Source organism: Trichoderma virens (assembly GCF_000170995.1).
Source record: "Trichoderma virens Gv29-8 chromosome Unknown TRIVIscaffold_81, whole genome shotgun sequence".
NCBI lineage: Eukaryota > Fungi > Ascomycota > Sordariomycetes > Hypocreales > Hypocreaceae > Trichoderma > Trichoderma virens.
In genome coordinates, this window is record NW_014013668.1 from 165793 (window position 1) to 192189 (window position 26397).

A 26397-nucleotide genomic window follows, 5' to 3' on the forward strand; every position below is an offset into this window, starting at 1 on the left:
TGCCTATTTCGGAACCCGACTTTACCGAATTGAACGCATGGCACCGTTCTAGAACCGGTCGTGTGGCGAATCATGATGATCATGACGCTGCTAACCGGTTATGATGGAAATCTAGAGGCGGGCGAGAAACTCCGCGCTTGGCGTTGGTGGTACGCCATGTCGATCATTTCGAGGATATGCTTTCATCTGCCGTGTGAAGGTAGCCTTGTTATCATAATCAAGTGATTGTACATAGATTCGGCACATGTAGGCGTTCTTGATTGGCTTTGGATGGGTGACGGCGTTGCGCTCAGAAACGACGTCACCATGACAGGGTTTAAACGGCAAATGGAGATCTACAGCTTTGGCATATGCCCAGGAACCGAATTATACTGGGGCTGGAATTACTCAGGATTCTGGATATGGTAAAAACTAAACTTCTCCAGAAACTGAGCGTCTCATCTGCTCTTACACGGTACACGATGGGGACGATAATAGGTTTCAAAAGTACATGCATACTGCCACATCATCGCAACAATTATATGGCAAAGTGAATAGAAAGCTGCAATAGTTGATAATTACTAAACTATTTATTTATTTATTTTATTCATGTTGTACTTAGCTCAACCATCGAATAGTTTCGCAGCGCAATATGCAAGTCGCATTCTCAGCTCAGCTCAGCCAGAAGATTCGACTAATAGATCTCCTCCCACACCCTTGACTCATATGGATATAAGATATCGTCGTATCACAACTCGAAAAAGAAGAACAAAAATCTACCTCTTCTCCTCTGCCTGCGAGACTCGGGCTTCGCCCTTCTCCTCGTCCATTGGCTCGTCGATAGTCTTGCCATCCGAGTCGCTCTGCTCAACACCAGCGACAGCGCCTTCAAAGTTACGGCCGCGTCGCTCAGGTCCAACCATGACAGTGACAAAGATACCGGTGGCGATGATGGCTGTGGCAATACCCATGGTAGGACCGTAGGCCTCGGCCTTCTTACCGCCCGAGATGGTGACAAACGTCTTCTCAGAGATGGCGTTGACGATCTGGGCTGAAGGCGAAGAGATCATGTTGCCGAGCTGATAGGTGACACCGGGGAAGGACGAACGGAAGGCAGGGGGAGAAAGCTCGTTGAGGTGGATGGGAATCACGCCCCAGGCGCCCTGGACGAAGAACTGCATGAAGAAGCCGGTGGCACTGAGAGCTCGCTCACCTTCAGGGAGGATCCAGGCAGGAATCAGGATGGCAGACATGAGAGCAGCGAACATCATGGTGCGACGACGGCCAACAAACTGGCTGACGTATCCGATGATGGTACCTCCGACGACTGCGCCGGCCTTCATCAGGATCGAGGCGCGAGAAGCGCCAGCGTTGTCCAGCATCTTCTGCTCGAGCATGAAAGTAGTGTACGAGTCTTGCGACGTGTGCGAGTAGTAGTTGAACCACGTCATAAGGATGATGCAGTAGACGCACATCTTCCACTCCTTGGCCAACATCGTGCGAGTCTCGCGCCAAAAGGCTCCGGGCGAAGAAGCCTTCTTGCCGGCCTTTTTGGCATCGAGGAACTGCTGGGACTCGGGGAAGGGGATGCGGAGCAAGCCGACACCAATGGACAATCCAGCTGTATTAATAATTAGACGATATTCAATAAAAGATCATGTTTGAGGAAACGCACCTCCAATCCAGAAGACGGTTTTCCACGAGTCGGTGGCGCCCCCAACGCCAAGGTTGGCGCACGCAGCCAAGACATAGCCCATGGAGTAGCCTTGCTGCAAGATGCCCGACATCAAGCCACGCGCGTTAGATCTGGAAGGCCAAGAGATGTTAGTGTCGTGAGGCTGGAAGCAGAAAGGGTGCAGTCGGTATCAAAAAAAGAAATGACGAGTTGGAGGACAGAAGAAGAGAAACAAGAATACTCACGGGCACTGCTCCAGAGCCATGGCAATGGCATTGCCGTAAACGCCGCCCATAAACAGGCCGAAAAGGCTTCGCACCGCCAGAAACTCCTGAAATGTCTTGCTGTAGATGGTGGCAATCTGAAGGGCACCCAACACCAGCATGTTGAAGACCATAGGCCACTTACGACCCCATTTGTCACCAGCTAGACCGAAGATGGCGGCGCCGACAGAGCGAAGCAACAGCGTGAGTGTGATGGCCGTCGTGATATTCGTCTTGGAGGTGTCATAGTACTTGGACAGCTTCACCGTCTGGATCGAGAGCGCGTGGAAGTCGAAGGCGTCGGCCGTCCAGGCGAGCCATCCGACGATGAAGAAGATCCAGTCCTTGAGCGACAGCTGGGCGAACAGGCTGATTGGGTTCTGGAAGCGGTCGGGCTCTTGCCACTCGCACCGCGTCTCGCCGTAGCCGTTGGTGATGACAACGCGCTGCTTCCAGATGAAGAGATCCTTCCACGACTGCTTGGCCGTAGCGATGACGCCCTTGGCCAGGTCGTCGGCAGGCTCATTCTGCCTTGAAGCGTTGTTTTCCGCCATGGTCCCGGGGTACTACTAATATAAGATGGCTGTATGTACCTGTAGTATGTAAAGACAGAGGGTGGAGGAAAGTATAAGATGAGAGCCGCTGGCCTCGATGGCGTTGTACACTCTCTTATACTTTTGCGTGGTACAAGAACCAACAGAAGGCTTGGACCATGGCGAGAGGGTGATCAGTGCGACAACCTTATTTATATACCAGATGAACGCAATGACCCAGCAGGCAAAAAGCTGAAAAGGGTCATGCATGTCTTACGACATTTTCCGACGCCGACATGGGGCATGGACAATACCACACACGCACGATGCTGAAAAGATCGTCCCCCCAAGATCTGGATCCCGGCCGAATTGCTCCTACGCCTTTGATTCCTCTTGCTCCGAACCCTGTGATGGAACCAACAGCCCGCCCAGAAGGCTTGGGGCTAAAGTTTACTTTTGGACAAACGAGGCCTTTGGCGCTCCCCTCTCTTGGTTCTGAGTGGCTGTCTTGCATTTCGGTGTTACAGGCACGCAGTAGAATACAACGCTATGGCTTTAGACCATGTGCCTGGTGTTTTCCTCCTTCCGCCGTGTTCTCTTCAGAGGCCCAGTTTTGTTGCAAGACGGGCGTCCCGAATCACGGAGTAAGGAATAAGCACAAACTGCGCCTAGACATGTTCTAGCGGTATCACGGCCATCTTCCGCAACGACAGACCTGGGGAAAGATGGGCTAGACGCCTCAGATGGGAGGGATCGGAATGAGGAGATGCGGGGGTGACCCCGTGGAGTGAACGTTCGGGGTTCCATGGGTGGAGAGAGAGTGAAAGAGCAATAGAACGAGGCACTTGGAGATGGCCATGGCTTCAAAGCCTGGTCCTGGGGCGGGCTGAACTCGGAGAAGGGTGTCATCATGCGATGGAGAACATGGAGGAGTGGAGAGGGAAAGGACATGGCTTCGTGTAATGTGAATGGTGATGGTATGGGGCAAGGAGGTGGCAGCTGGTCATGGATCAACAACAACAATACGATGCAATAGATGGGGTTTGTCTGGGGGAGCACAGCGGGCTGAGCGATCTGCAAACGCCTGAAATGTCGCGGATACGCGAAACGACGGCTCGCTTGGCTGATGCTGCTCATACTTGGTACTCAAGACACATGCCCTGGACTGTACATGTAGCGCATGATTAGTCGATGCTGATAAGACTGCAGACTTCTGGCTTGATTCCATAAGAAGTACGATGTACAGCCACTCCTGCTACGAGGAGATATGGATAAACCAGTATGACTTGGTCCAATCACAATCCACAGGGCTCCAGCCCTCAACCCCCCCTCGCAATGCCTCTGGCCACTCACCGAACGTCTCGATATTAAGATTGATGTTTACCTTAGTATTAAGCTTATAAGCGCTCCCATGGTGAAAGGCTATATGCTGGAGAAAATGCAACCCCGGACTGAAGCCTACCGGCTTCGCTCTTACACCAGCAACCAACTACACCGGCTAGCAACCCCATGCTGGCCCCAGGGCAAATCCCTGCTAGCGCTGTGGGATTCGAGTCTAGAGCGAGTTGGTGTGAGGTGCCAGTGCGTACCAAGAGTCTTGGCCCGGCTGTTGCAAACGGGTTTGAATAAGCGCCAGAAGCAGGGACGAACGAGGAATGAATGGACGAAGCAATCAATCAAGGAAGACAGAGGTTGAGCCAGTCAGTTTATTTGTGATTGTCAGTCTCTCGTTCTCTATTAGTCTGTGCTGTCTACCAAGTCTAGCTCCTGTATGAGCCAAGTCCTGCTATACTCTTACTCGTTTAAGCACATGTACTCCAGCTGCATCTGACCCTCCATTGCTCGGCCAAAACTCCTCGCAGGAGAAAACCCGGCGTTGCATTGCTCCTAGTGTTGGTCGCTTCTCCACGGCCGACACACCATCTCTGCTTACTCGTGCTTGTGCTACTACTCATACACACTAGCATAAACGCAAGACGACGATCGAGATGGCTTCCACAGCCCGTCATAGGCTGCTCACGAGGCTCTAATCCTCCCCAGTATTTCTTCCGTCCGCCCGCTCTCAGTCTCATTCGAAAGAGAAGAAAAAGGTACCTCGTGCGGTCCCTCTCGTGTGATGAGAAATAAGAGGGACTGTTTGTGTTTCTCCTCCAGCCACATGCAAGGGTGTCGGCAATCCCTGCTTTTGCCATCTTGTCGAATCTCCTCCAATCAGACGATTTCCTTCCCTCGTGACTTTTTTTTTGTTATTTTTTTGAGGAGCGGAGCCCAACGCGAGTTTCTCGCGAGATCCGCCCAACAACAGCCAGAAACGGCCTCTCCGACTCCCGCCACTTTCAACCTTCATTACAAGCTTAAATGTTTGTGGCGCAACGCTCCGTCTTTTTTCCTTTTTTCTGGCCCAATGCCACCAACGGGCTTGTGCTAGTTAATACGAAGACACTTGGTATTGTGCTGTTGTTCTTCTATTCACGCTCGTTCAACACGACTTATTGAGGCTGGGAAGGATAAGAATTGTTCTCTCCGCACGTAAAGGCTTGGCCAAGATGGAGAAGATGGACAATAATTTGTCACAACAGAACAACCCTGGCAACAAAGTGTCGTGGCAAAGCACATAGACTTTCCGATTCTCCAACTTTTCATGCTTCTTTGCGATTCATTCCGACCCCAGCGGACAGACTAATGCCACTATTTTCTTCTCGTTACCCCCATGAACTATCGCTCTCTTACCCCAAATGCGGGGGATTCCAGGCTCCAGTATTTCTTCCCGGCATCTTTTCGAAGTTTGGCGCCTTCTAGTCTTTTGCCACGGAACTAGCGAGATGCCAAAATCTCATTCCTCTGACCCCAACTCGCCGTCCCTATTCTGACCGGATATCGCAGATACTCGCTCCGTGATATCCCGAAAGACCCTATATCTTTTCTCTAAAGACAATCATCTATCAACTTGATTCCGTGTCGGTGAGTTGGGCTGTCAATTGAGGCCTCCTTGAATGCTCTCTTGCCAAGAATCCTTCTCCATAATATCAGGTGGAAGACGGCACGGACTGAGGCCGAAGAGCTAATTGGAGTTCAGACGCTGGGGTAGCGGATTCATCTAGACTTCTCCGCACGGACAGTGTTGCTTTTGACATGTTCTCGTGAAATTGGGGTTCTGAAGTGGATACAATAGTCTGAAATTACGAGTACAAGAGGGTAGGGTCAGTGCTTTGTTCACGAGGGAGAGAAGTTTTTCTCTTCTCCTATTCTTTGGACTACAATAAGCATCGTAACCATTATAATTATATGCCAAGCCAGCCATTCGTACGAGGTAGCATCAACCATGCCCATCAGGCCATTGGATACGACGTTCCCAAGACAGATCTTACGGAGCCAATGTTGAGATCAAATCGAGTCCACACGAACCATGCAAACAGTCCGCGGAGATGAGGATCGCCATTCCTGGTATTGTCTCACAGCTACAACCATAACACGTGTTCGGGTATCATTCCGACTGGGATTTCCACGAAACCCGCTTTACTCTTATGGTAAGCACCTACGGAGTAGAGTACTGTATATTGAGCACAAATAGCTTCCTTTAATATACGCACCTTCAAAAGCAACAAATTTTAATTCGTTTAGTACGAGTATATTTGTATTGTACTAGTTACTTACTAGCCCAGAAACTACACTTTTGGGAATATGTTCAGCAGCCCGCGTATGTTAATGGCGTTACCTAGAAGCGTTCAGTACCATATGATCTCTAATCCGCCCTTCTAAGTCTTATCTTCTTTAAGATCTTGTATAATTTTGCTTAGCGTTCCTAGGCTCTGTATAAGTGGCAGCACATGGCGGTTTACGGTAGGGAGATAATCTGCTAAGTTGCCTGTACTAAGCATCTTTCGGCCTCCATTGCTTTTAGAGTCGCGTATAAAGCGGCGAACAATATCTATCATAGAAATTGAAGTGTTAGCATTCGTAAATCTGCCTTGGTATACTATTGTAAGACAATCTGTGATAAAGAATGCACCTGTAGTCTCTCTCATAGATCTAACTAAGACAGCAGCGGACTTGGCGTAGTAGTCTTTGTTAATATCCTGAATGATGTCCCCAAAGCGTAAGACCTCAGGAATATCGACATTGGCCACAACATTCGTACATTTAGACGATAAGTTATATTTTTCTTTATCTGACGTTTTGTTAGCAATCCAAGACACTGTCCTTTCAGAACGTGTACGCACCGGAAAAATGCTCCCATATCAGATCTATGTTTGCGGAATCCCTAGTCGTACGAGGATTCAGAGCAAGTAAATTGGCTAGCACAGGCAGAGACCATCCCGCCTTAAATTCCAAAGCTATCGCCTTTGCCGCGGCGAATTCAGAATTATTTATTGCCCCTTGCTCCATAATGTGGTAGTACGGCTCTCGAAGCTTTATTACTGCCTCTGCCAAGGATGGAGTGTTGTCTTCCATTTCGAGTCTGAATTGGGGCATAATAGCAAACAAGTGATTATTAATAATCTTATCGCAAGGCACTGTGCATGAACGGGCATTAATGTTGGTCTGCCCCTGTGAAAGGTATTCTCCGAAGTTGTAAACGCCAGAATAGGTCCTATGTTTCTTGTTCCGCAGCTCATGGAGGCTGCTGAGCCCCCTTTTCTTCCAGTTATATGGACTGTCTTTATCAGGGACCTTGTCGTGAAATTCCTCGATCAGGTCGAGTTCTTTTACGAACACTCCGTCGGGAAATTCAGTAGTGTCAATAATGCACAGATAAATCGTGTTCAGTTCGGCCTGTTCCTTCTTATGCTTGAAGATAGCGTGCTGGATTGCGAAAAGAAGCGAAGTTGTCCATGATATAAAAGGATCTCCGTTTGATTTTTTTTTCGACCACCTAAGATGCTCGTTGAGAGTTACAGCAATAGTTGAAGCATCCCGTGTAAATATGTCTGTCAAGTTGTTCTTCAGCGCGTCGGGGGATTTCATCCATTGGCTATCGTTTTCTCCTGCAGACGTATCTGAATAAACACGAAAAAGATAACGCGGAATATCATGCAATTTTGTTGCGAAATTGCTTGACGGACAGAACGGAACGTGATCTGGTAACGGAACGTGATCTGGTAACGGAACGTGATCTGGTGTATTTTCGTCCCCGAAACCAACATAAGTTCGTCGGTTGAGATTTAGGTTATTAAGGTTGTTGGTTATCAAGTGCATAGCGTTTCGGCTGGTATAACTTTTCTTGTAGAAGAGATGACTCAAATTGGTGTTTGACACGTCGTTAAAGATAACAACGCAGAATCAAGTTAAACCAGTTGAGCTATTTGAGGCTTTTCATGCAGCCCGTCGACCTAGTTCCTACACTTGCCCATTCCCGGATGCCCAACCTAAGTTTGCTGCCCAACATAGCTTCTGCGACCACTTAGAACACAGTATTTCTACACAAAAGTGCCAACCCAAATTAATGCTGTATTTCAGTTTGGGAACATGCCGCTTCGTAAGGAGTGCCGCATTAATACCGCTAAGGCCACCATTTCAAGAAAATAAAGAGATTAAAATAGGCGAAGAAAGGAATTGTCAATGTCTTCAGTAGCTGTCTCGTATAACCAAGTCGGTTCGTTACATTCCAGTTTCTCATGAGACACAGTAGTCACATGGTGGAGAGATGCAGCAAGATCCTGGGCTTGTCACAAGAGCAAGCTCATACGGCCGAATTCTTGAATAATGTGTTTTAAAACTAAATTGAATAAGACCATATTGCTTCAACATCTGCCTCATCTGAAGGCGGATATAGATAGAGTGCCCACACCATCTCGAAATGGAGGATTTCCAGCAATTTGTGCATGTAACAGACATCCACTCTGGATTGGATACGGAAACGAAACCTTACGATTCAAATTCCGTCAAGTTAATTATGTGCTGTGCTCATTTGGCTTACTTACGAGACAATGAGGATGAATGCTGGCCATGCAATTATTAGGGGGAGAAAATTGGTTCTAACTCGACCAATGCCTCCATGCGTGTACTTTACCTATTTCAGCGATACTACTTTCCAAATTTTAAATGAACATTACAATTTCTGCCATAATAACATGTAACAACTGATTTCGAGTGAATCCAAGTATGTATAGTGCTGAAAGCCAGTTGTGCTCATGTTTAGGGTAGGTATTAGGGACGCCTGTTGGTTGGTAGTCCAACACAAGAAAACCAACTGAAGCAAGACGAAACAATTTCTCAGACAACTGGGGTGTAGTTTGTCCCCAGTGAGAGTCAATGAATGTCCATCATCCATATGCATGTCAAAGGTGAGTGTTGGTTGTAAATATTTTTGGTAGATAAGCCACCCTGTAGTTTGGGGAGACTTTCTTGCATGCATGCCTCTTTGGGATAACACAATTACATCGAGAATCCATTAACTTGATCTGCGTGATATTTTACAGGTCTTCACAATCATATTCGAGCGTAATTAAGTCATGAACTGCAATTTATTTAGCGATTTAAGTCTGTAGAATCACCAAACAGGGCTCTTAGTCAACAATATGAATCCAACACATGCTGTCCAATCAATACACGTCTGAAACGTCCTGAAAGCCCATTCAGAGTATTTGAACCCCAATAACGTATTCTTAAACATTTGGACACCATGGCGGGGGGATGAATACATTGGTTGGACGTAACATATATTAACTAGACATGCTCTACCAACCTATAATGATATAGCATCTTTCGGAACCTAAGACAATTCCTCCACCTCGTACTCCCTCGAGGTGGATCTTTCCATCCAGTATACCATCCCAACCCTTCATCACGCCGCAAAGTTCTAACAACTCCGAAGTTGCTATTAGCAGAACATTCACATTGGCGATCAGCTAATCGAGAATTTACTCGGGAAGAGCATCCTGGCACAAAACACCGACAGAGCCCTGAAAACTCGTTAATACAATTCATAATGGAGGATGATGCAGCTGAGAATACTTACGATACCGGCGGTGCAGCACTTGGCCTGGAGACCAACACGGCCGCAGACAGCACTCAAGGGGTTGAGAACGGAGGTGGCTTGAGTGGCTGGAGATGTGTTAGAACATGATCTTTTGATAAGAGGCCACTTTCAACGACTTACGAGTCTTGCAGTCCAGGTAGAGGAGGTCGAGGACACCAGTACCACAGCACTTGGGGACGTTGTTAGTAACACCAGAAGAGCAAGGGCCGTCACGAGCAGCGAGCTCGTGAGTAGTCGTCTCCCCAGCGGGCGCGGCAATAGCCAGAGAGGCAAAGAGGGCAATGATGGCTGAGAACTGCATCTTGAACGATTGTTGTTGCGATTGCTTGTTGCTTGAGTCGTAGAAGTGCTGATGGGGATGATGAGAACAGATTTATCCATCGGAGGACTAACGGCCACTATTTATGCTTCGGATGGTCGGCTCAGTTCTCCTATGGGTTTTCCCACGCGTCACTCATGTTGTCATTGATGAAAACTCATTGTCGCTCATTTCGGACCTCCTTGCGCCCTGCTCCCACCTCGTTGGATATTATTATGAGACTCCCCCTTGAGTTGACCAGCCAGTTCTCGGCCAGTCATTCTGCGACACCTGGAAGGGAATCTAGCCTATGGCAGAGACCGTTGAGCAAATCAGACTCGGAGCGGGCCGCTTTTTTCTCCTTGAGTCCGATAGCTGAAAGACAAAATACGGCGAGCTGAAAGACAAAAACGGTCGCGTAGCCCAATCTTGCTCTCAGGTTCCGAGACATAAGCGCCATTTTGCGTTGCCAAGAGGAGGACTGTTGCAAGCCATGCAGAGTGCTGCAAGACATTGAACCCCCCTTGCATTCGGGATGATATACGCCCGCTTGAAAAAGAGTTGTCTGTGCCTGACGTGTTCTCAAGCCACAAGCAATAAGTTGACCGAATGTCTTGGCGAGAGGATAAAGGGATAGAAGGCCAGAAAACGGGCCACCGTCGGATCACGGTGTCAGTTCAAGGCCGGGAAGGGCTGATTCGTCTGAAAAAGGAGGACATACAAGTTGAAAGCTGCAAAATACTTTGTGGATTTTTGTCCAACGAATCGTTCCGAATCGATAACAAGGAAAGGAATGAACATAATTGAACACACATATCTACTACCTTGCAAAGTCTAAGCCTGAGACGGAGCCAAGCGGAAGGACTGTGATGGCGAAGCACAGAGTAGAGGAATGGCGAATAGCTTGGTGCTATTAGGTCACCCCATAACTAAGCAATCGTAGATCTCGGGTGCCCAGGAAGAAACATGAGACTGTTTGTCTTGGGATCATCCCGTAAATCTGGGTCCCGCATTGCTCCGAGTTATACACGCTCTCCCATTATTATGCACAAGGGAGCGTTTGCATCATGCAGCAGTGAGCAATGAGCAGTACTGCCGACTGCCATTCATCATGCTTGCCATTGTTACTACAATGGATAGAGACAAGCAGAAATGCCATGAACTCTTGATCACATGGCTGGCACACAGAATAGGTATGCATCATATTTCCCGTTCTCCTGGGTCAATGAGCCCAAATAGGACACAGGAATGAGTGCTAGGAAGCAAAGAGCATTATCTTCGTACGAGAGCATCATGCTCTCTGCATAAAGCATCTAACACCCCGTCACACACATGTTGCCACTGAGAATACGAGGACCAACAGGACCAAATGCTCCATCACCACTAGAGAAGGGGTCTCACACATGCGTCCGGTGATGGCTGCATGTTTCTTTCTTCTCGAGGGAGGCATCGCAAGAGAAAGTTGGTAGAGTTTGGCGGTCAGACTCGGCTTACGGCTCTGCCAAGATGGGCAGTTTATGTCTAAAGCGACCAACCGTCACCGAAGAGGCCTCATATGTACGGATTAGACCCGCCGGCTTAGTTTTGGTTTCTTCCTTGCTTTATTTCGGGGGCCAAAAGAAAGACTTGGCCTGCCTTGCATTGCGTTCTTCACGTAATGCCGATCCTTGCCAACGAGGAGTATTTGAAATGCCGGCTACGTGTTTTCTGAATGGGTCACATACCACTAGCTGGGTCGGTCCGTTTTTCGGAGGCCAGCCGAGGAGGGCCATGAAAAGGCACGGCTACTATGAAGACGTAAGTACAAGAACGGAGCACAGTTGAGAGATCATTTGACCAAGCACAGCTGCCATTCTGGACACCAGTACTCCGATCGTGTACATATATATGTACATGTAAAGGCTGAATCGATGGATTAACACGTATGTGTATACGTTCACCGCACTGAGCTATTGGCACCCTGGTCAGCCTATGGTGATACAAAACACATGATGCCCTATCCATCCAACATCCACATCACGCCTAGAATCGCTAGCCTACATGGACTAGACTCCATCCCATGAGTCTCCACGGAGCATCTTCCCCTGCTTCCCAGTTCTAAGCATATAACCGCATTACTCGTAGAAATTGCCCACTGCAGCATCGTTGGCTGGACAAGTTATATCACTTACTGATGTATGTGATGTCTCTCGACTAGAAACGACACAGCTAGCCACTATTGACCCTTCCGCTTCGCCGACGGAATAATATCCTGCATCAGAGTTGCCAAATACAGCCAATGTGGCGTTCGTGTAACCCTCGTGCACGCACGACAGTAGGAAAAGCCCGGGGCACCGCGGAGGCGGACCGCTATTACTAGCAGCATAAACAGAACAACAGGAGGGCCGTGCGGCATGTACTATTACCCTCTGCGAAATTTGATACTGCAGGTTGACGACAGCTCGGGCCTCTCATCCCCTGCCCATGACAGACGACGCGCATGACAAACACCACTGGAGGTGCATATATGAATAGTATGTATCCGTTTGGGATACTCCGGCGAGACGCTTCTTTCTTGCCATGACCTTGCGGCTGGGCCACACTCCAGGGTGGCAATGCCTAAGCGAGGCTGCGGTTTGAACCTTGAATGGAATGAAAATGACCTGTATCCTTGCAGAGAACCCGTAATGGTTGCTGTTGCTCTCGTCGAAAGAGGAATAATAACTGTGCCTACCCCAGCAAGCATGGAACCAACAGATGTAACCAACCATCTAAACAAGGAGCCTTGTACTTCAAAGAGAAAACTTGATTTGGTAATTCAGAAAGAATGGGCTCTGGTTGTCTGTGAGGCGTCTCTTGTAATATGTATGGATATTGCCAAGTGGTCGCTCGTATCCATCCATGTTTATGCAACCCTTGATACGACCAATACGGAGCGTGGAGCGCGAGCAGCGATGCAGGTTCTGCCTGTAACAGTATGAATGCTCGGTGCTCCATGTACGCAGCTGTGGAATTAGGACCTGCTCTACTGCTAAATCGGGCTGGCCGATCCCATATAATTTGTGACTGTGGTGGGTTTGGTTGAATGATGATGTCTCATGACAACTCACCCCCATATGACAAACCGGCCAGCTCAGCACCAGGCTGTGTTCTCTCGCGGCATTTTATTTCGTAAAAGGTAAATGTAGGCTATGGTCCCTTCGATCCACGAAGCCGCCAGCTTCGCTTGCAATCGAACCTTGTGTTGTGTGTGAGTGTGTGAGTGTGTGTGAGTGTGTGGGAGTGTGTGTGTCGCAATCAACTGCATGTCCGCGCCCGCCCCTCAAACGCCGCTAGACAGGCTATAACACACATACGTATTATGCGGCCCAGGGTGCTGGTCTGGAATGGTAAACGTTGATCGGTAACCCCGCAGGGAGAGAGGCGTATATTCCCATATCTGACTCCGAACGAGTCCATGTATTCAACCCATTGGTGCTTTGGGTCAAAGGATTGGTGACAAGGGGCGCGATGGATGCTAATTAAAAGCACGTGCTGACTCTGTGTATCTTATCACAAATGGTAAAGCACGCACGCATCCGCAGTAAACTATACATGTAAGCTGCAGTGGAAGAGATGGCGCATGCCGTCGGACCCGTAAGCGCCCAAACAGTCGGGACGGTGCTGCTTCTGCTGCTTCCTCTGCTGCTGTGGTGGATGATGCTATCGCCGCTGCTGCTCTGCAGCTTGTTGAACTACTCGAAATATCGCAGTTGCTGCCCCTCTCGTCGAAATTGCGGCCTTTTGGTATTGATACTGACTGCCACGGTTGGCACCCTTATCTTGTTTTGGGGAACTTGTCAGTTGTCGAGTTTGTCCGCTGGCAGCGCTAGAGCAAGCCTTTGCTGCAACCGATTCAAAACGGATCGACTCGCCTCTGTTTGGCTGAATCTATTTCCAGGCGCATCTGATGTGGCCCGGTGGCTGCGGCCGCGACTAACACCAATCTGCACCTTGCTTTACATAATGAGTCCCCCGGATGTCTGGGTCCTGGGATCCAGCTGCCTGGGTTGCGCTATTCCTGCACTGCCAGAGGCAGACGCGGGATGTGAAAACGACTTAAGCCAGGCGTTGTACAGGTATGGGCTTGTGCTGCCTTGACATCTCGGTGTAGGTGCTTTGTAATAGTACTGGGCAAGCATGCCTGCACTGGTCTCCGCGTGTATCGAGAATGTTCCGCAGTGGCTCTCTAATTATACTGACGTGAGATACTGTGGAGTATTGGCCGTTAGACGTGCTCGTATGGGCGTATGGGAGCCCTGAGGCAAGTGGTGATGACTGGCCAATGAGTGGATGGAGCAGGACTAGGTTGTGCCGCAACGGCTGCCGCGCCCTGGCGAGAGACCGCGGACACGCATCCGTAGATCCCTAATTGCCCTGACTCGCGCGGTCAATCCAAGGTTGGGCGAAGCGAGTAATGCTGAGATGTGTCTGCCCTTTGCTTTGGCTGGGCTTCGCGCAGGCATCAGGCATGATGCCTCCCCCGTTGAGATGGGCACTGGCACCCTGTTTCAGACGGCCACCATGTGAGAATCCAGTGCACACGAGATGTTGGACGAGCTCGGCCGAGCTGCCCAGCCTCGACTTATTGCCGACTCCCAGGTGCTGCGCAGCCGACGATCCAGGTAGTATCCCGCCCTTTCTACCCGGGATGCCAAGTTCTCTTTGCCCTGAATACCGGCCGCCTGGGCCAATTGCTTTTAGCTTCGGTGGGCAAACAACTGACTAGCGCGGAGGATGCCGGTTGGTTCCAACTTCCCAGGGTCGATGATGCTGATGGGCTTGGGCAAGGCAGCGGTGGTTCGATGGCGGGTTGAAGGTGTTTCAGTTGCCGTGTTCGCACACAGGCTGCATCTGCATTACAGTAGCATTCGCATTAGCATTGGCATTAGCAGGTACGTGCAGCTGCGGTGACGGGTGCAGCGCGTTGCAGGTACTAGCCTAGCAGCCATCCTCATGCATCCTCAGGCACCCTCAGGCATCCGCAGGCCTCGAGCTGCAGTGCAGACCAGGTGCTGCCGGAGACTTTTCCTCTGTTCTCTTCTATTGTCTCGTCTCTCATGCACAACACCGTTCATCCAGCATACTGCCAAGCATCGTCAAAAGCACATTCCCAACGACGTCGCTTCTCTGTCCAATCGGTGAGTGCGAACAGATGCAAACAAATCGGCGTTCAATATCGGCGAGGCTCAGTTGGTGGCTACCTAACATAACATTGTGTGCCGCTAGGCATGTTTGCGAGCTCCTCATCGGCTACTGTGACCGCCACTCGGCTTCAAGGCCCTTTCTGCGGCCTTTGTGTTGTTGGTCCGGGGTCTTAATTTTTGTTTGAGGCTCCGTCAATGCAACCCGTCGCGATGGTCAGCTAATGTAGGTGCATTAGTAGCCATACAGGATATACGAGTACAAGTGCCAGCGCCACCATGGGATGCCTGCGGGTGACTCCATACGGAGCTTGGTCTGTCTTCAATCATTGCTCTGCTGTGCTCTGCTCTTGTTCCGATGACCTGGCCAGGCGATACACAAGTCCCTCGTTTCAGATCATCCTCCAGGCCTGATTAATCAGATTTCGCTTCCGTACATCTGTCGCGTGGCGCCCATGGATTTGAATGCCGCCAACATACTGCTTGGGGCCGCGCAGCTAAATTCTCACCGCTTCTCGATTGGATCCCTCCCCTGGACCCTCGACGCACTCATCCCGCCACCCTGGTCGTGGGCGATTCTTGGTTCGTTCGGTTGTCTGTTGTTGGGTCTTCCGCGGATACCGGTTGTATGGAACCCCGCCCGTTTCCCCCGTTATTAATTGCTTCTTCCATCTTTGCCGTCCAATCAGCCGTCAATGTCTCAACCACATTGTCGGGTTCAATGAGCTGGCCCCTCCCATCCCCCCTCCAACTTGCACACGTCATTGACAACCCGGCTTTTAATCTGCACCTTTCATATTGCTAGCCCGGGAAACTGGGTAAGGACACACACGCGGCGTTTCAGCACCTCGTCCAAGTCTCGACTGCTGTATACTACTAGGTAGGTAGTATGCTACGGTACTACCACTCGTACTAACTGCATGGGCAAGAAATCTAGGATTCTGCTGACCAGGGAATTTAAAAGTTGTCTTTCTCAAGCCCTTCCCGCCCCTAATCATGGCTCGGCCCGCCGCCTCGTACTGACAGCAGGTGTAGAGCTCATTAGTATTATTTAATGATCGGCGTGCCCGAGTAGTGCGTTTTGTGTAGACTACTCGTATGTGTGCAAAACTTGTGCTGTACTACGACTACGAGTACTGGTATTAATGAGACAAGACACGAGCAGAGAGCGAGACTAATAGGCAATTGTCAAAGCAGTGTTAGGTTGATTCGACTAGTCATATCGCGCCTTTCGGTCTGCTGCTGCGGCAGAGGGGGGGTCGGGCTAGTCATGCCTGTGCAAAGTCCTAAATCGCCTCAAACCCAAACATTGACCTCTGGTTGGATCAAGAGCAGCTATCAAGCCGGAGCCACTACTCCAGTTGAGTTACCCATTTCGTCCAATCCGAGTCCTCCTTCAGCCGCACAGCTGTTTCCGGCGCAGTCCACAGCATAATCTCGATACCTCCGTGGATCGAGGGTAAAATGATCACGAACCCGTCCATGAAGGCCGGGAAGGCCCACCGCAGAGCCTTGATGTCTCCAAGCTCCGGACCCCAGCAGGCCTCCTTGAGCATGTCTCCCAGCCGAGCCGGTGCTGTGACTAGCACGTCGTAGTTGAGTGGTGGCAGCAGCTTATTGGCAACGTTGCCACATGTTTGCAGCGCGCCGGTCAAAGACCAAAGTTCGTCTGGTGTCCACCACTCGATGGAAGCGGCAACCTTCTTTGCAATTGCATAAAGTGATTCCACCCCGGGCGACTCTAGCTCTTCAGCCGTTGCATTAGCCTTGGCCAGAGCAATGGCGTTTCCAGGGTACTCGGGGGCCAGTGGCGGATCCACGCGCCTCCTCACATTGACCGAAGTTAGAAGCGAGCTCGAGGCGACCTGCTTCTCCGTGAGCCGCCGAGCCCTAGTGACTTGTTTCCAGATAAGCGCGGATAGTGTGGCATTGGCAGTGACTGACGATTCTTCCTTGGTTTGTGGTACGGTTGCATCTCGAAGGGCCTCTAGCTTCTCCTGCGTCATGGCCCAATGCGACACGCGGATGAGTTTGGCGATTCCGTCATGGTCACCCGCAACGGCCTTCTGCAGGATCTTGGCCTGCATATGCTCGTATGATCGATCCGGGCCAGTTTGGTATGTGGGGAACTCTGCCAGCGGGCGTTCCATCCTTGGGCCGAAGAGCTGAGATGCTTCCAACGAATCGTGATTGAGCTGCTGCTTTTCGGTGACAACCAGGCCTCCAGATACCGCAGCCACATGCTTGGCCCAGACAGCCACGAAGGTTCCCATGCCCTGGGCATCCATGACCACATGATGGCCGCCAAAGGTAAGGACCAGGCCGCCCTTGATCAAGGTCGCCTGCAGCGTCATGACGGGGCTTCTTGCAGAGTGCCCCAGAGGGTTCGGGGCAAACTGAGATGCCGGCAGGGCGGAAAAGGGAAAGTTGCGTTGGGCCAGGTCCTCATAGTCGACATCTGGTAGCTCCTTGACGTGAAACCAGACACCCGCGTCCTCGCCGTACTCGAGCTGAATTGTGTCGTTGACTGGGTCCAACGGAATAATGTCCGCCGCCAGAATGGTCAGCTCGTCGATTGCCAGCGAGAGGGCCCTCTTCAGATTCTGTAAAATTATGGGTCGAAGCGAAGGCTCATCAATCTTAAAAATGACCATCATCGGGAGAATGACCCTGACCATGTATTGATCAAGCGGTGTGACTGAAATCCGGCCAGGCACGGGCGCCTTGCTTGGTCGAACCAACGTCTTTTCAAAAAAGGCGATTGAGCCCATGGTTGCAAAATACGCACAGGCCGAGTGCAGGAAGATGTCGTGCAAATAGTGTCTGATTGCTGTGCTCGAGATGGCATCTGAGTCGCCGGGTCGGGGGTAATCTTATATTATCCGCGGCGCTCATGGGCTACGCATCGGCGGATCGTGTCAAGCGCGTCTCCAGATTTCTAGCCGGCCACTTTTACGGCCACTTTGACCAGGCCGATCCCTTTTTCTCTCTCCCAACCTGCATGCCGTCACATGGCGGCGACATCGAGCTAGGCCTGGCATTTAATGTCATCCGTCTTTTCCTTTCCTTTTCCTTCCTTCTCTTCCCCATCTGCGCTTCCTTGCCATGCAATCAAAACTGGGGCGGCCAAGGAGATTATTCCATATGAAGTCAGCTTATTATTCCCGCTCGTCTGGCACTACGCTTCGGCAATCGCATATATCCCTAGCCTCGAACCTGGCTTGAAAACTCGTTTTCTCAGTCTCTCTATCACGGAGTCCTTTGCTCTTCAGTTGAGCCCCTACACATCATGGCTTCGACTGACGGCATTGACTCTCGTTGGCTTGATGCCAACGGGGCCGAGCCCATTGCCATTATTGGATCAGCCTGCCGGTTCTCAGGCACTGCTTCCAATGAAGATGGCCTCTGGCAGATGTTGTCAAGCGGGAGGACCAGCTGGGCCAGCCATGCCAGAAACCGATTCAAGATGGAGTCGTTCTGGCACCCCCAAGCCCATCTCCCCGGTTCGGTATGTGAGCGGTTTGCAAAGTCAGAGTTGCCAAGAAAAGAAAAGAAAAGAGGGGGAGATAAAGTCTTTCCTCTCTTCCCCGTTGCTTCCCTTCTTCTTCTCTACTGCATTGTCTCTCCTGATGGCATGGCGTTGAAGACTAATTCGCTCTTTTCATAGACAAACGCTCGAGGCGTTCATCTGCTTAACCAGGACCCAGCTGTCTTTGACAATGACTTCTTTGGCATCAGTGGAGTTGAAGCCAAAGCCATAGATCCTCAGCAGAGACTCATGCTTGAGGTAGCCTACGAGACCTTTGAGAATGCCGGCATTCCCCTAGATCAACTCGAAGGCTCGAATACGGGCGTTTATTGTGCCGTTTCCTATACAGATTACGATCAGATCCTCGGCCGCGATCCCGAGGCATCACCAAGGTGAGTTTCCCTCAACTTTTCCTCGAAACAAAGGCAAGACGAGGAAAGCGAAGCTACAAATGCTCACCGCCGGGTTGCAGGTACCGCTTCACAGGAACCGGCCCGTCTCTCACATCAGCCCGTGTGTCCTATGCCTTTGACTTGCACGGACCTAGCAAATCCGTCGACACGGCCTGCTCTAGCGCCCTGGTGGCCGTACACGATGCCATCCAGGCTCTTCGAGCTGGCGATGCTGACCAAATTCTGGTGGGGGGCTCTAATCTAATTTTGGACCCCGACAAGATGTCCATCATTTCGTCCATGCAGTGAGATTTAGGTGTCCCCCTTGTCGGCTACCGTTGCTAATAAACTCAAGGTTCCTATCCCCTGACGGCCGATGTTATTCTTTCGACTCTCGCGCAAGCGGATATGCCCGAGGTGAAGGTGTGGTTGCCATTCTCCTCAAGCCCCTTAGCGCAGCTCTTCGGGATGGCGATACAATTCGATCCGTCATCCGAGGTAGCGCAGTTGTGTCCGATGGCAAAACTCCGGGCATCACAATGCCATCACCAGTCAGCCAATACGCAACTATTCAGCGTGCCTACAAGACTGCTGGGCTTGATCCCAGGGAGACTGTTTATGTGGAGGCACACGGTAATGCATCCTGATGGGAATCTTTCGTCTGGCTTCACTAACAGAGAAAATCCCCAGGAACTGGTACAAATGCCGGAGACAACTGCGAGGCTACTGCTTTTAATAAAGCATTTTGCCTAGACAGATCTGACAAACTGATCATCGGTAGCGTCAAGTCCAACTTGGGCCACACCGAATGTGTGTCAGGGTTGGCGGGCTTAGTCAAAGTTCTCTTGATGCTTGAGAAAGAAGCAATTGTTCCGACTCCTACCTTTGAAGTTGCAAATCCTAAGCTGGAATTGGAAGCTCGCGGGTTAGAGGTGAGTGCAATATATCCTCCCCAAAAATCTTTTTCAACAAATTTGAAAATAGAAGGAAAAGTAGAAGAAGAAGAAAATACGAAGAATTGGACAGCATCGACTGACCGTTACTCTCTTCCTTAGGTTGCATCCAAATTCCAAGGGTGGCCAGAGGGGCTGCTCCGCCGCGCATCCATTAATGGGTCTGGTTATGGGGGTACAAATACCCATGTCATTCTCGAAGCTTGGACAGAACCCGCCAAGACAACCGAGCCAACACCAAAAGTTGAGACGAGGGTAACGCGTGGCGCAGTTGTCACCGAATCTCTCAACGAAGGCTCAAACGTCTTTGTATGGAGTCACCAGCGAGAAGATGGCTTTGCCAAGCTGGCCAGTACTTGGAAGAGATTCATCATGGCCGCCAAGGCAAACCGTCAAGAGTTGTCTCTGGATGATTTGGCTTTTACGCTGTCATCTCGGCGATCCCGATTTTCACAGAGAGCTGCATTTGTTGCTTCCAACATTGAACAACTTCTGGACGGGCTGAAAAAGATTGAACTGGGATCAATCCGCCCTGTCAAAGCATGGACGGGTGCGCGAACGTGTTTCATCTTCACTGGTAAGTCGCTGAGACTGTGTTCAATACAACCACAAGTAGCACCAATCAACCCCTGCTGACATGTTTTTTTTTTCCTTCCTGAATAGGCCAAGGAGCGCAGTGGGCGCGAATGGGCTTGGAGCTTCTCTCCTACCCATGCTTTGCTGAGTCCATGCGGAAATCTGAAAGAGAGCTCATCCGCATGGGCGCAACGTGGCGCTTAATTGATGAGTTGAAGAAAACCAAGGAGAACTCTCGCATCAATGATGCCGAGTTGGCGCAGCCCTGCTGTACAGCTATTCAAGTCGCATTGGTGGATCTTCTTGCCTCATGGGGCGTGCATCCCGATCTGGTCTGCGGCCACTCAAGTGGAGAAATTGCTGCAGCATATGCTGGCGGGAGCTTAACCGCCCCTGAAGCTCTCAAGGTGGCCTATCACAGGGGAAAGTCCGTATATTATCTCAAGCTGAAGAAGGGCACAAGACAGGGTGGGATGCTTGCTGCAGGTCTATCAGAGACTGATGCGCAAAAGTATCTATCAACATACAGCGAGCAAACAGTCAATGTTGCATGCATCAACAGCCCCACCAGTGTGACGCTGTCGGGTGATGCTGCGGCCATTGACGAGATTGCATCCAAACTGGAAGAAGACGGCATCTTCAATCGAAGATTGGCCGTCCCAGTAGCCTACCATTCTTACCACATGGCTGCTATTGGAGAATCTTACCTCGCGGCGTTGGAAAAGCTCCAACCTCGCCAGTTCAAACCGAATGTTCGAATGGTGTCTTCAGTCACTTGTGATGAAGTTGACGGCCGGGAAATGGATGGTGCATACTGGGTTTCTAATCTGCTACGCCCCGTCCGCTTCTCACCAGCCTTGTCCAAGGTTCTCAGTTTACCTGTAAATGGCAGTGCCTCGTCTACATTGCTACCAACTGTCATGATTGAGTTCGGCCCCCACTCAGCACTCCAGGGACCTGCTACTCAGATAGCAAAAACTATATCAGGACTGCCTTCGGCATATTTCTCCTGTTTGAAGAGGAACCAAGACGCAGTCCAAAGCGTACTTTCCCTTGCTGGTGGCCTGTTCATTCACGGTCTTCCTATTACGCTCACAAGCGTCAATAATCCCCAGGGTATCCACACAAAAGTTTTGACCAACTTGCCTTCGTATAGCTGGAACCATAGCAAGACGCATTGGAACGAATCCCGACGAAGTCAGGCGTACCGTATGCGAAAGTTCCCCCGCCATGATCTTCTTGGGTCTGCTGCTGCTGATAGCATCAGCGCTGAGCCGTCTTGGAGAATGTTTATTAGGCTTTCCGAAATGCCATGGATCAAAGGCCATTGCATTGATGGTCAGATGGTGTTCTCCGCAGCTGGCTTCCTGACCATGATTGTGGAGGCTTTGAAACGCCAGTCCAATACGTTACAACGCCCATGGAAGAATAGAGTGATAGAGTTTAGGCAAGTCGTCATTGATCGGCCTCTTCTTATCCAGGATGATGCATTTGGAGCTGAAGTATTCACTCTTTTGCGCCCCTATTCAGTGACGTCTCGTGACTCCAGTTTGAAGTGGCAAGAATTTCGAATCTATAGTATCTCTCAGAACAATGAATCTACGGAACACTGTCGAGGTTTGATTGCTCTGTCGGAGAATATGGGAAAGCTGAGAAGCAACTTGGCTTCTACAGCCGACTTGTCTACTGATGGGTGGACACAGCTGGAGTCAAAGCAGCTATACAAGCTTCTTAGTTCCTCAGGCAATGACTATTCTGGGTGCTTTGCAAACCTTGATAATGTCTCAGCCCGTGCTTGGGAGTCCAACTGTGAGCTGACTGTTCCGGATGTGAAAGCCACAATGCCCTCGACTCACCAAGAGCCACATCACATACATCCCACCACACTTGAAGGCTGCTTCTTGGCATGCCTCCCTGGCGTGAAATTTGCGGATGGCTTAGACGGCCCTCAGGTTGTCGCTGCTATCGATGAGCTTTGCATCTCCACAGATATAGATCTCTCACCTGGACAGAAACTCTCTATTACAGCCAAGACAGGTCCATATGGATTGAGACAACACTCTTCCAACATAATTGCCACGGATTTTGATAATACCGACAATGTTATACTTCGAGTTGGAGGGATCAAATTCTCGTCCCTGGGTAGCTATAAGCAAGCCACTGACCAGGCTGATGACCCCCTGTGTCATCAAGTTGAATGGCTCATGGATCCGTTTTCTTCTCCAGGAGAAGCCGTGGCCAGGTATTGCCAAAGAAACCTGTCTTATAAGAATCAGCAGTCGCGGAAAACTTGTGATCCAGTTTCTCTTGGCATCATCCGAGATACTCTTGCTCAAATTTCATGCGAAGATGAGCCGTCAATTACTCACCATTTGCAACATTTCTACCGTTGGCTGCAAGAGCAAGACACTTCAACCGCCCCGCCAGCAAATTCCAATAACCAAGCACTGAGTGCAGCAGGCCAGATGTTGAACCAACTTGGCCCTCATTTACCCAACATTCTACGAGGGAACCAAGATATAACGTCTGTCTTGCCAGACGGCGAGCTGTTGCACCGCTTTTATTCGGAAGACGACTGCTTCAGTAGATGCCACGCACAGCTTGCCGAATATCTCAAGCTGGTTCAATACAAGGTGCCGAATCTGCGTATTCTAGAAGTTGGTGGGGGTTCTGGCGTCTTGACCTCTACACTCCTTGAGGCCCTCTACGGGGAAAGGCGTGATTATGCTACTACCCGAGGCACATACGTTTTCACCGATATTTCTGATATCTCTACTTCTAGAGCTCAAGAGACGATGAAGATGTTTGAAAATGTCATCGAGTTCAAGTGTCTCGATATTGGACAGTCCCCAGCGCAGCAGGGATTTGAGCCCAATTCTTTTGACATCATCGTCGCATCTAATGCCATACATGCGACGCGTAGCCTTGAGCATACGCTTAACAATCTAAATAGCCTCCTCAAACCAGGTGGTCAAATTGCCTTTGCAGAGCTCACAACACCATCGTTGCGATGGGGCCTCCTTGGCGGGAGCTTCCAAAACTGGTGGGTTGGTGCTGAGGAAGGTCGTACAAGCTCTCCACTTCTATCAACACCAGAATGGGAAAAAGTTCTCGTCAAGAGCGGCTTTTCTGGTATATCAATCGAAATGAAGGATTTTGAATCAGATGAAGAGCATGAAGCAAGCCTGCTTATCTCACACGCTGCTAATACTGGGGTGAAGGCAGGAGTTGGAAACATCTCTATCTTTACAGGACAGCAGAGTAGTTCCGTGGCGGACGAGCTACGAAGTGAGCTAGTCGCGCAATATCCCGGAACTGGGGTGACTATCGTTCCGCTCGCTGAAGCAACAGCATCTCCTGGAACCTACATCTTTCTTCCAGATGTTGCCGAAGATTTCTTGCTGAGGGCATCTGAGAAGGACTGGGAAAACGCCCGGGACATCTTAAGTGATGCTAAAGCAGTGCTGTGGGTAACCAAAGGAGCTTCTGGTGCGCTCGTCACAGGTCTGGCGCGTAGCCTGCGTTCATCACGGCCTGATCTCAGACTCTTCACTCTCGATGTTGATGCAAGCTCAGAGGAGGCTGCTGGAATTCTGCAGGTGTATGTAAAGTACCTTGGCCCAAGTGCTTCTCCTTACTCGTCATCAGAATGGGAGCTTGCCCTATCCAACGGAAGCATCGTGATACCGCGTCTGTTAGAGAACAAGGAGGTCAATCTCCAGGTTCAAGATGCTACATCAAAGCACCATCCGCGTGATGAAATTTATACCGATTTTGGCCGGCCGTTGAGTCTGCGGATCAACTCTGTTGGAGTGTTTGATTCCATATATTGGGCAGATGACGAGGTTCATTCTCTGCCTCCCAAATCAACGCAGGTCAAAGTTCGCCTGGAGAATTTTGCACTCAACTTCAAAGACATGTTGATAACTACTGGCCAGCTTGAAGGTCATTCTTCTCTCCTATTCGAGGGAAGCGGCACGGTTATCGAAGTTGGTGACGCTTCGCAGTCAAGTCTTTCTGTGGGCGATCGAGTTAGCTTCTTTGCCCCTGATGGGCTTGCTACCGTCAGCAATGTAGATGTCCGCTACACGGTCAAGGTTCCAGAAGACGTCAGCGGTGACATTGCTGCTGCAGTCCCATTGGCCTACTCAACTGCGCTTTATGCTCTCCGAGATATTGCCAGACTCCAACGAGGTGAGAGTATCCTGATACACTCTGGAGCTGGAGCAGTTGGCCAGGCAGCAATTGCGCTTGCAATGGCTTTTGGTGTTGAAGAAATTTATGTCACCGCTGGAAGCCCAGACAGGGCAGAGCTTATTAGCAAAACGTATGGCATCCCAGCTGGGCGTATATTGTCCAGCCAAGACCTAGATCTCGGTGATCGTCTTCTTGAGTTGACTAATGGCCGCGGCGTCGACGTTGTTGTTGGTTCTCTTTCCGGAGACGTGTTTTCAGAGAGCTGCAGCGCTATAGCTCCCTTTGGCCGAATCGTTCAGTTGTGCGAGAGGGATGTTGCAAATGGTGGACGGGTTGATATGAAGCATCTTCAGAGAAATGCCTCTCTTTCTGTGGTCAGCATGGGATTTCTCGCACGAGAAAGACCGCTGGTGTTCAAGGAGTTATTGGAAACTTGTTTCGATATGCTTCAGAAGAGAACCTTGGCCTTGATCGGCCCAATCACTACGTATCATGCTTCCAATGTTGCGGAGCAGCTTCGGCTTATGCAGGCGGGTGGTCATGTAGGCAAGATGGTTTTCAAATTCGACTCCACTCTGCCTTTGAAGGTAAGTTGTGATTACTTACAACGGCTTTGTATATTGTTACTAATTTGGATCAAGATTCAACCACGGAAGCCTAAGCCTGCGTCTCTGCAAAACAACAGCTCCTACCTTGTTGTTGGTAATGCTGGAAAATTGGACACACCAATTGCCAAGTATCTAGCAAAATTGGGAGCTTATCGCCTCATTGCATGTCAAGGATCTGGAATCGAGGCAGCGGCGGATGAGGTGAAGAGACTTGGTACAGAAGTTGCCTTTATCCCCGGCAATACTTCCACTCAGCCCCTTGTGGATCAGCTTAGAGAGGCAAGCGAGGGCGTGCCCATCAGGGGAGTCATTCTTGGGGATTCTGAGATATATGTAAGAGCCTCTTTTCATCCCCGTGCTTATTCTAGGGGGCAAAAGCTGACAATATCTTAATTAGGATACGGATATTAAGGCCGTAACATATTCTCAGTGGTCCAGTGCAGTTGAACCCACAACCAAAGGCATTATTAACCTCCAAGAGGCCTTTGGTTCAAACCTCGACTTCTTCATTCTGCTGAACCGGACTTCCTCTGTTGTAGGCGGCCAAGAACAGAGCATCGCGGATGCGATCGGCGCCTTCCGGGATAGCTTTGCCCAGTCCCAGTCTCGTCTGGGCTTCCCCGTCAAAGCTATAGACATTGGCGCGGTGCAAAGAGATGATGATATGCTACCTTCTTCCGACGTCCGGCCACAGACGATAGAAGAAGTTCTCGCAGTAATCAGCTACGTCATTCAGACTCCCGTTGTAAAGGGACAAATCATCTGTGGCGCCAGCCAATTTACGCCAGATCCCTCTGCCACGGTGACGCAGCGCCCAGACGCTCGATTCGCGCACGTCTGGTCCCGCACCGCACCACGTGCGTCCAAGGGAAGTGAGGACGACGCTTTTGACGTGCAGGCCGCTCTTAGAAGCACGTCTAGTGGTGACGCAGCCATAGAAGCCGTATATACCGGCTTGAAGCAGAAACTCGCCCGTCTGCTGGCAGTTGCCACGACAGAGATCCAGCCGGACCGCGCCGTATCAAGTTATGGCGTGGACTCGCTTGTCGCGGTAGAGCTGAGGAACTGGATCACGGGACATTTGGGGGCACATGTGCAGATGCTGGAGCTGATGAGCTCCATGTCGATGATGCAGTTGTCGGAAGTCATTGCCAAGAGATCGAGGTTGGTGCCGGCGAGCGTCTTTGGGGGCGTGGAAAAGAGTTGAAAAAAAAAAGGGGGCGGATCATGTAGCTGTTGGGTTGTTTCTTTAG

The 26397-nt window shown here is 50.3% G+C and overlaps 5 protein-coding genes across 5 annotated transcripts; 1 reads left to right on the forward strand and 4 right to left on the reverse strand.

Moving 5' to 3' along the window:
* Nucleotides 1-555: 555 nt before the first annotated feature.
* Nucleotides 556-2604, reverse strand: TRIVIDRAFT_89880 (uncharacterized protein; the record flags this gene model as incomplete). The annotated part of the gene is made up of 3 exons (XM_014098739.1): nucleotides 556-1600; nucleotides 1655-1785; nucleotides 1900-2604. 3 exons carry the CDS (start codon nucleotides 2469-2471, stop codon nucleotides 756-758), a joined length of 1548 nt encoding a protein of 515 aa, XP_013954214.1.
* A 3601-nt stretch (nucleotides 2605-6205) lies between these two features.
* TRIVIDRAFT_224197 (uncharacterized protein) lies at nucleotides 6206-7646 on the reverse strand (the record flags this gene model as incomplete). Its single annotated transcript, XM_014098740.1, has 3 exons — nucleotides 6206-6378; nucleotides 6460-6618; nucleotides 6671-7646. 3 exons carry the CDS (start codon nucleotides 7644-7646, stop codon nucleotides 6206-6208), a joined length of 1308 nt encoding a protein of 435 aa, XP_013954215.1.
* A 1664-nt stretch (nucleotides 7647-9310) lies between these two features.
* TRIVIDRAFT_19757 (hydrophobin) lies at nucleotides 9311-9730 on the reverse strand (the record flags this gene model as incomplete). Its single annotated transcript, XM_014098685.2, has 3 exons — nucleotides 9311-9352; nucleotides 9409-9494; nucleotides 9550-9730. 3 exons carry the CDS (start codon nucleotides 9728-9730, stop codon nucleotides 9311-9313), a joined length of 309 nt encoding a protein of 102 aa, XP_013954160.1.
* Nucleotides 9731-16241: 6511 nt separating this feature from the next.
* TRIVIDRAFT_47880 (uncharacterized protein) lies at nucleotides 16242-17660 on the reverse strand (the record flags this gene model as incomplete). Its single annotated transcript, XM_014098741.1, has 1 exon — nucleotides 16242-17660. One exon carries the CDS (start codon nucleotides 17658-17660, stop codon nucleotides 16242-16244), a length of 1419 nt encoding a protein of 472 aa, XP_013954216.1.
* Nucleotides 17661-18178: 518 nt separating this feature from the next.
* Nucleotides 18179-26351, forward strand: TRIVIDRAFT_47828 (putative polyketide synthase; the record flags this gene model as incomplete). The annotated part of the gene is made up of 9 exons (XM_014098742.1): nucleotides 18179-18397; nucleotides 18557-18810; nucleotides 18891-19115; nucleotides 19166-19443; nucleotides 19501-19742; nucleotides 19866-20358; nucleotides 20427-25123; nucleotides 25178-25477; nucleotides 25542-26351. 9 exons carry the CDS (start codon nucleotides 18179-18181, stop codon nucleotides 26349-26351), a joined length of 7518 nt encoding a protein of 2505 aa, XP_013954217.1.
* Nucleotides 26352-26397: the final 46 nt, after the last annotated feature.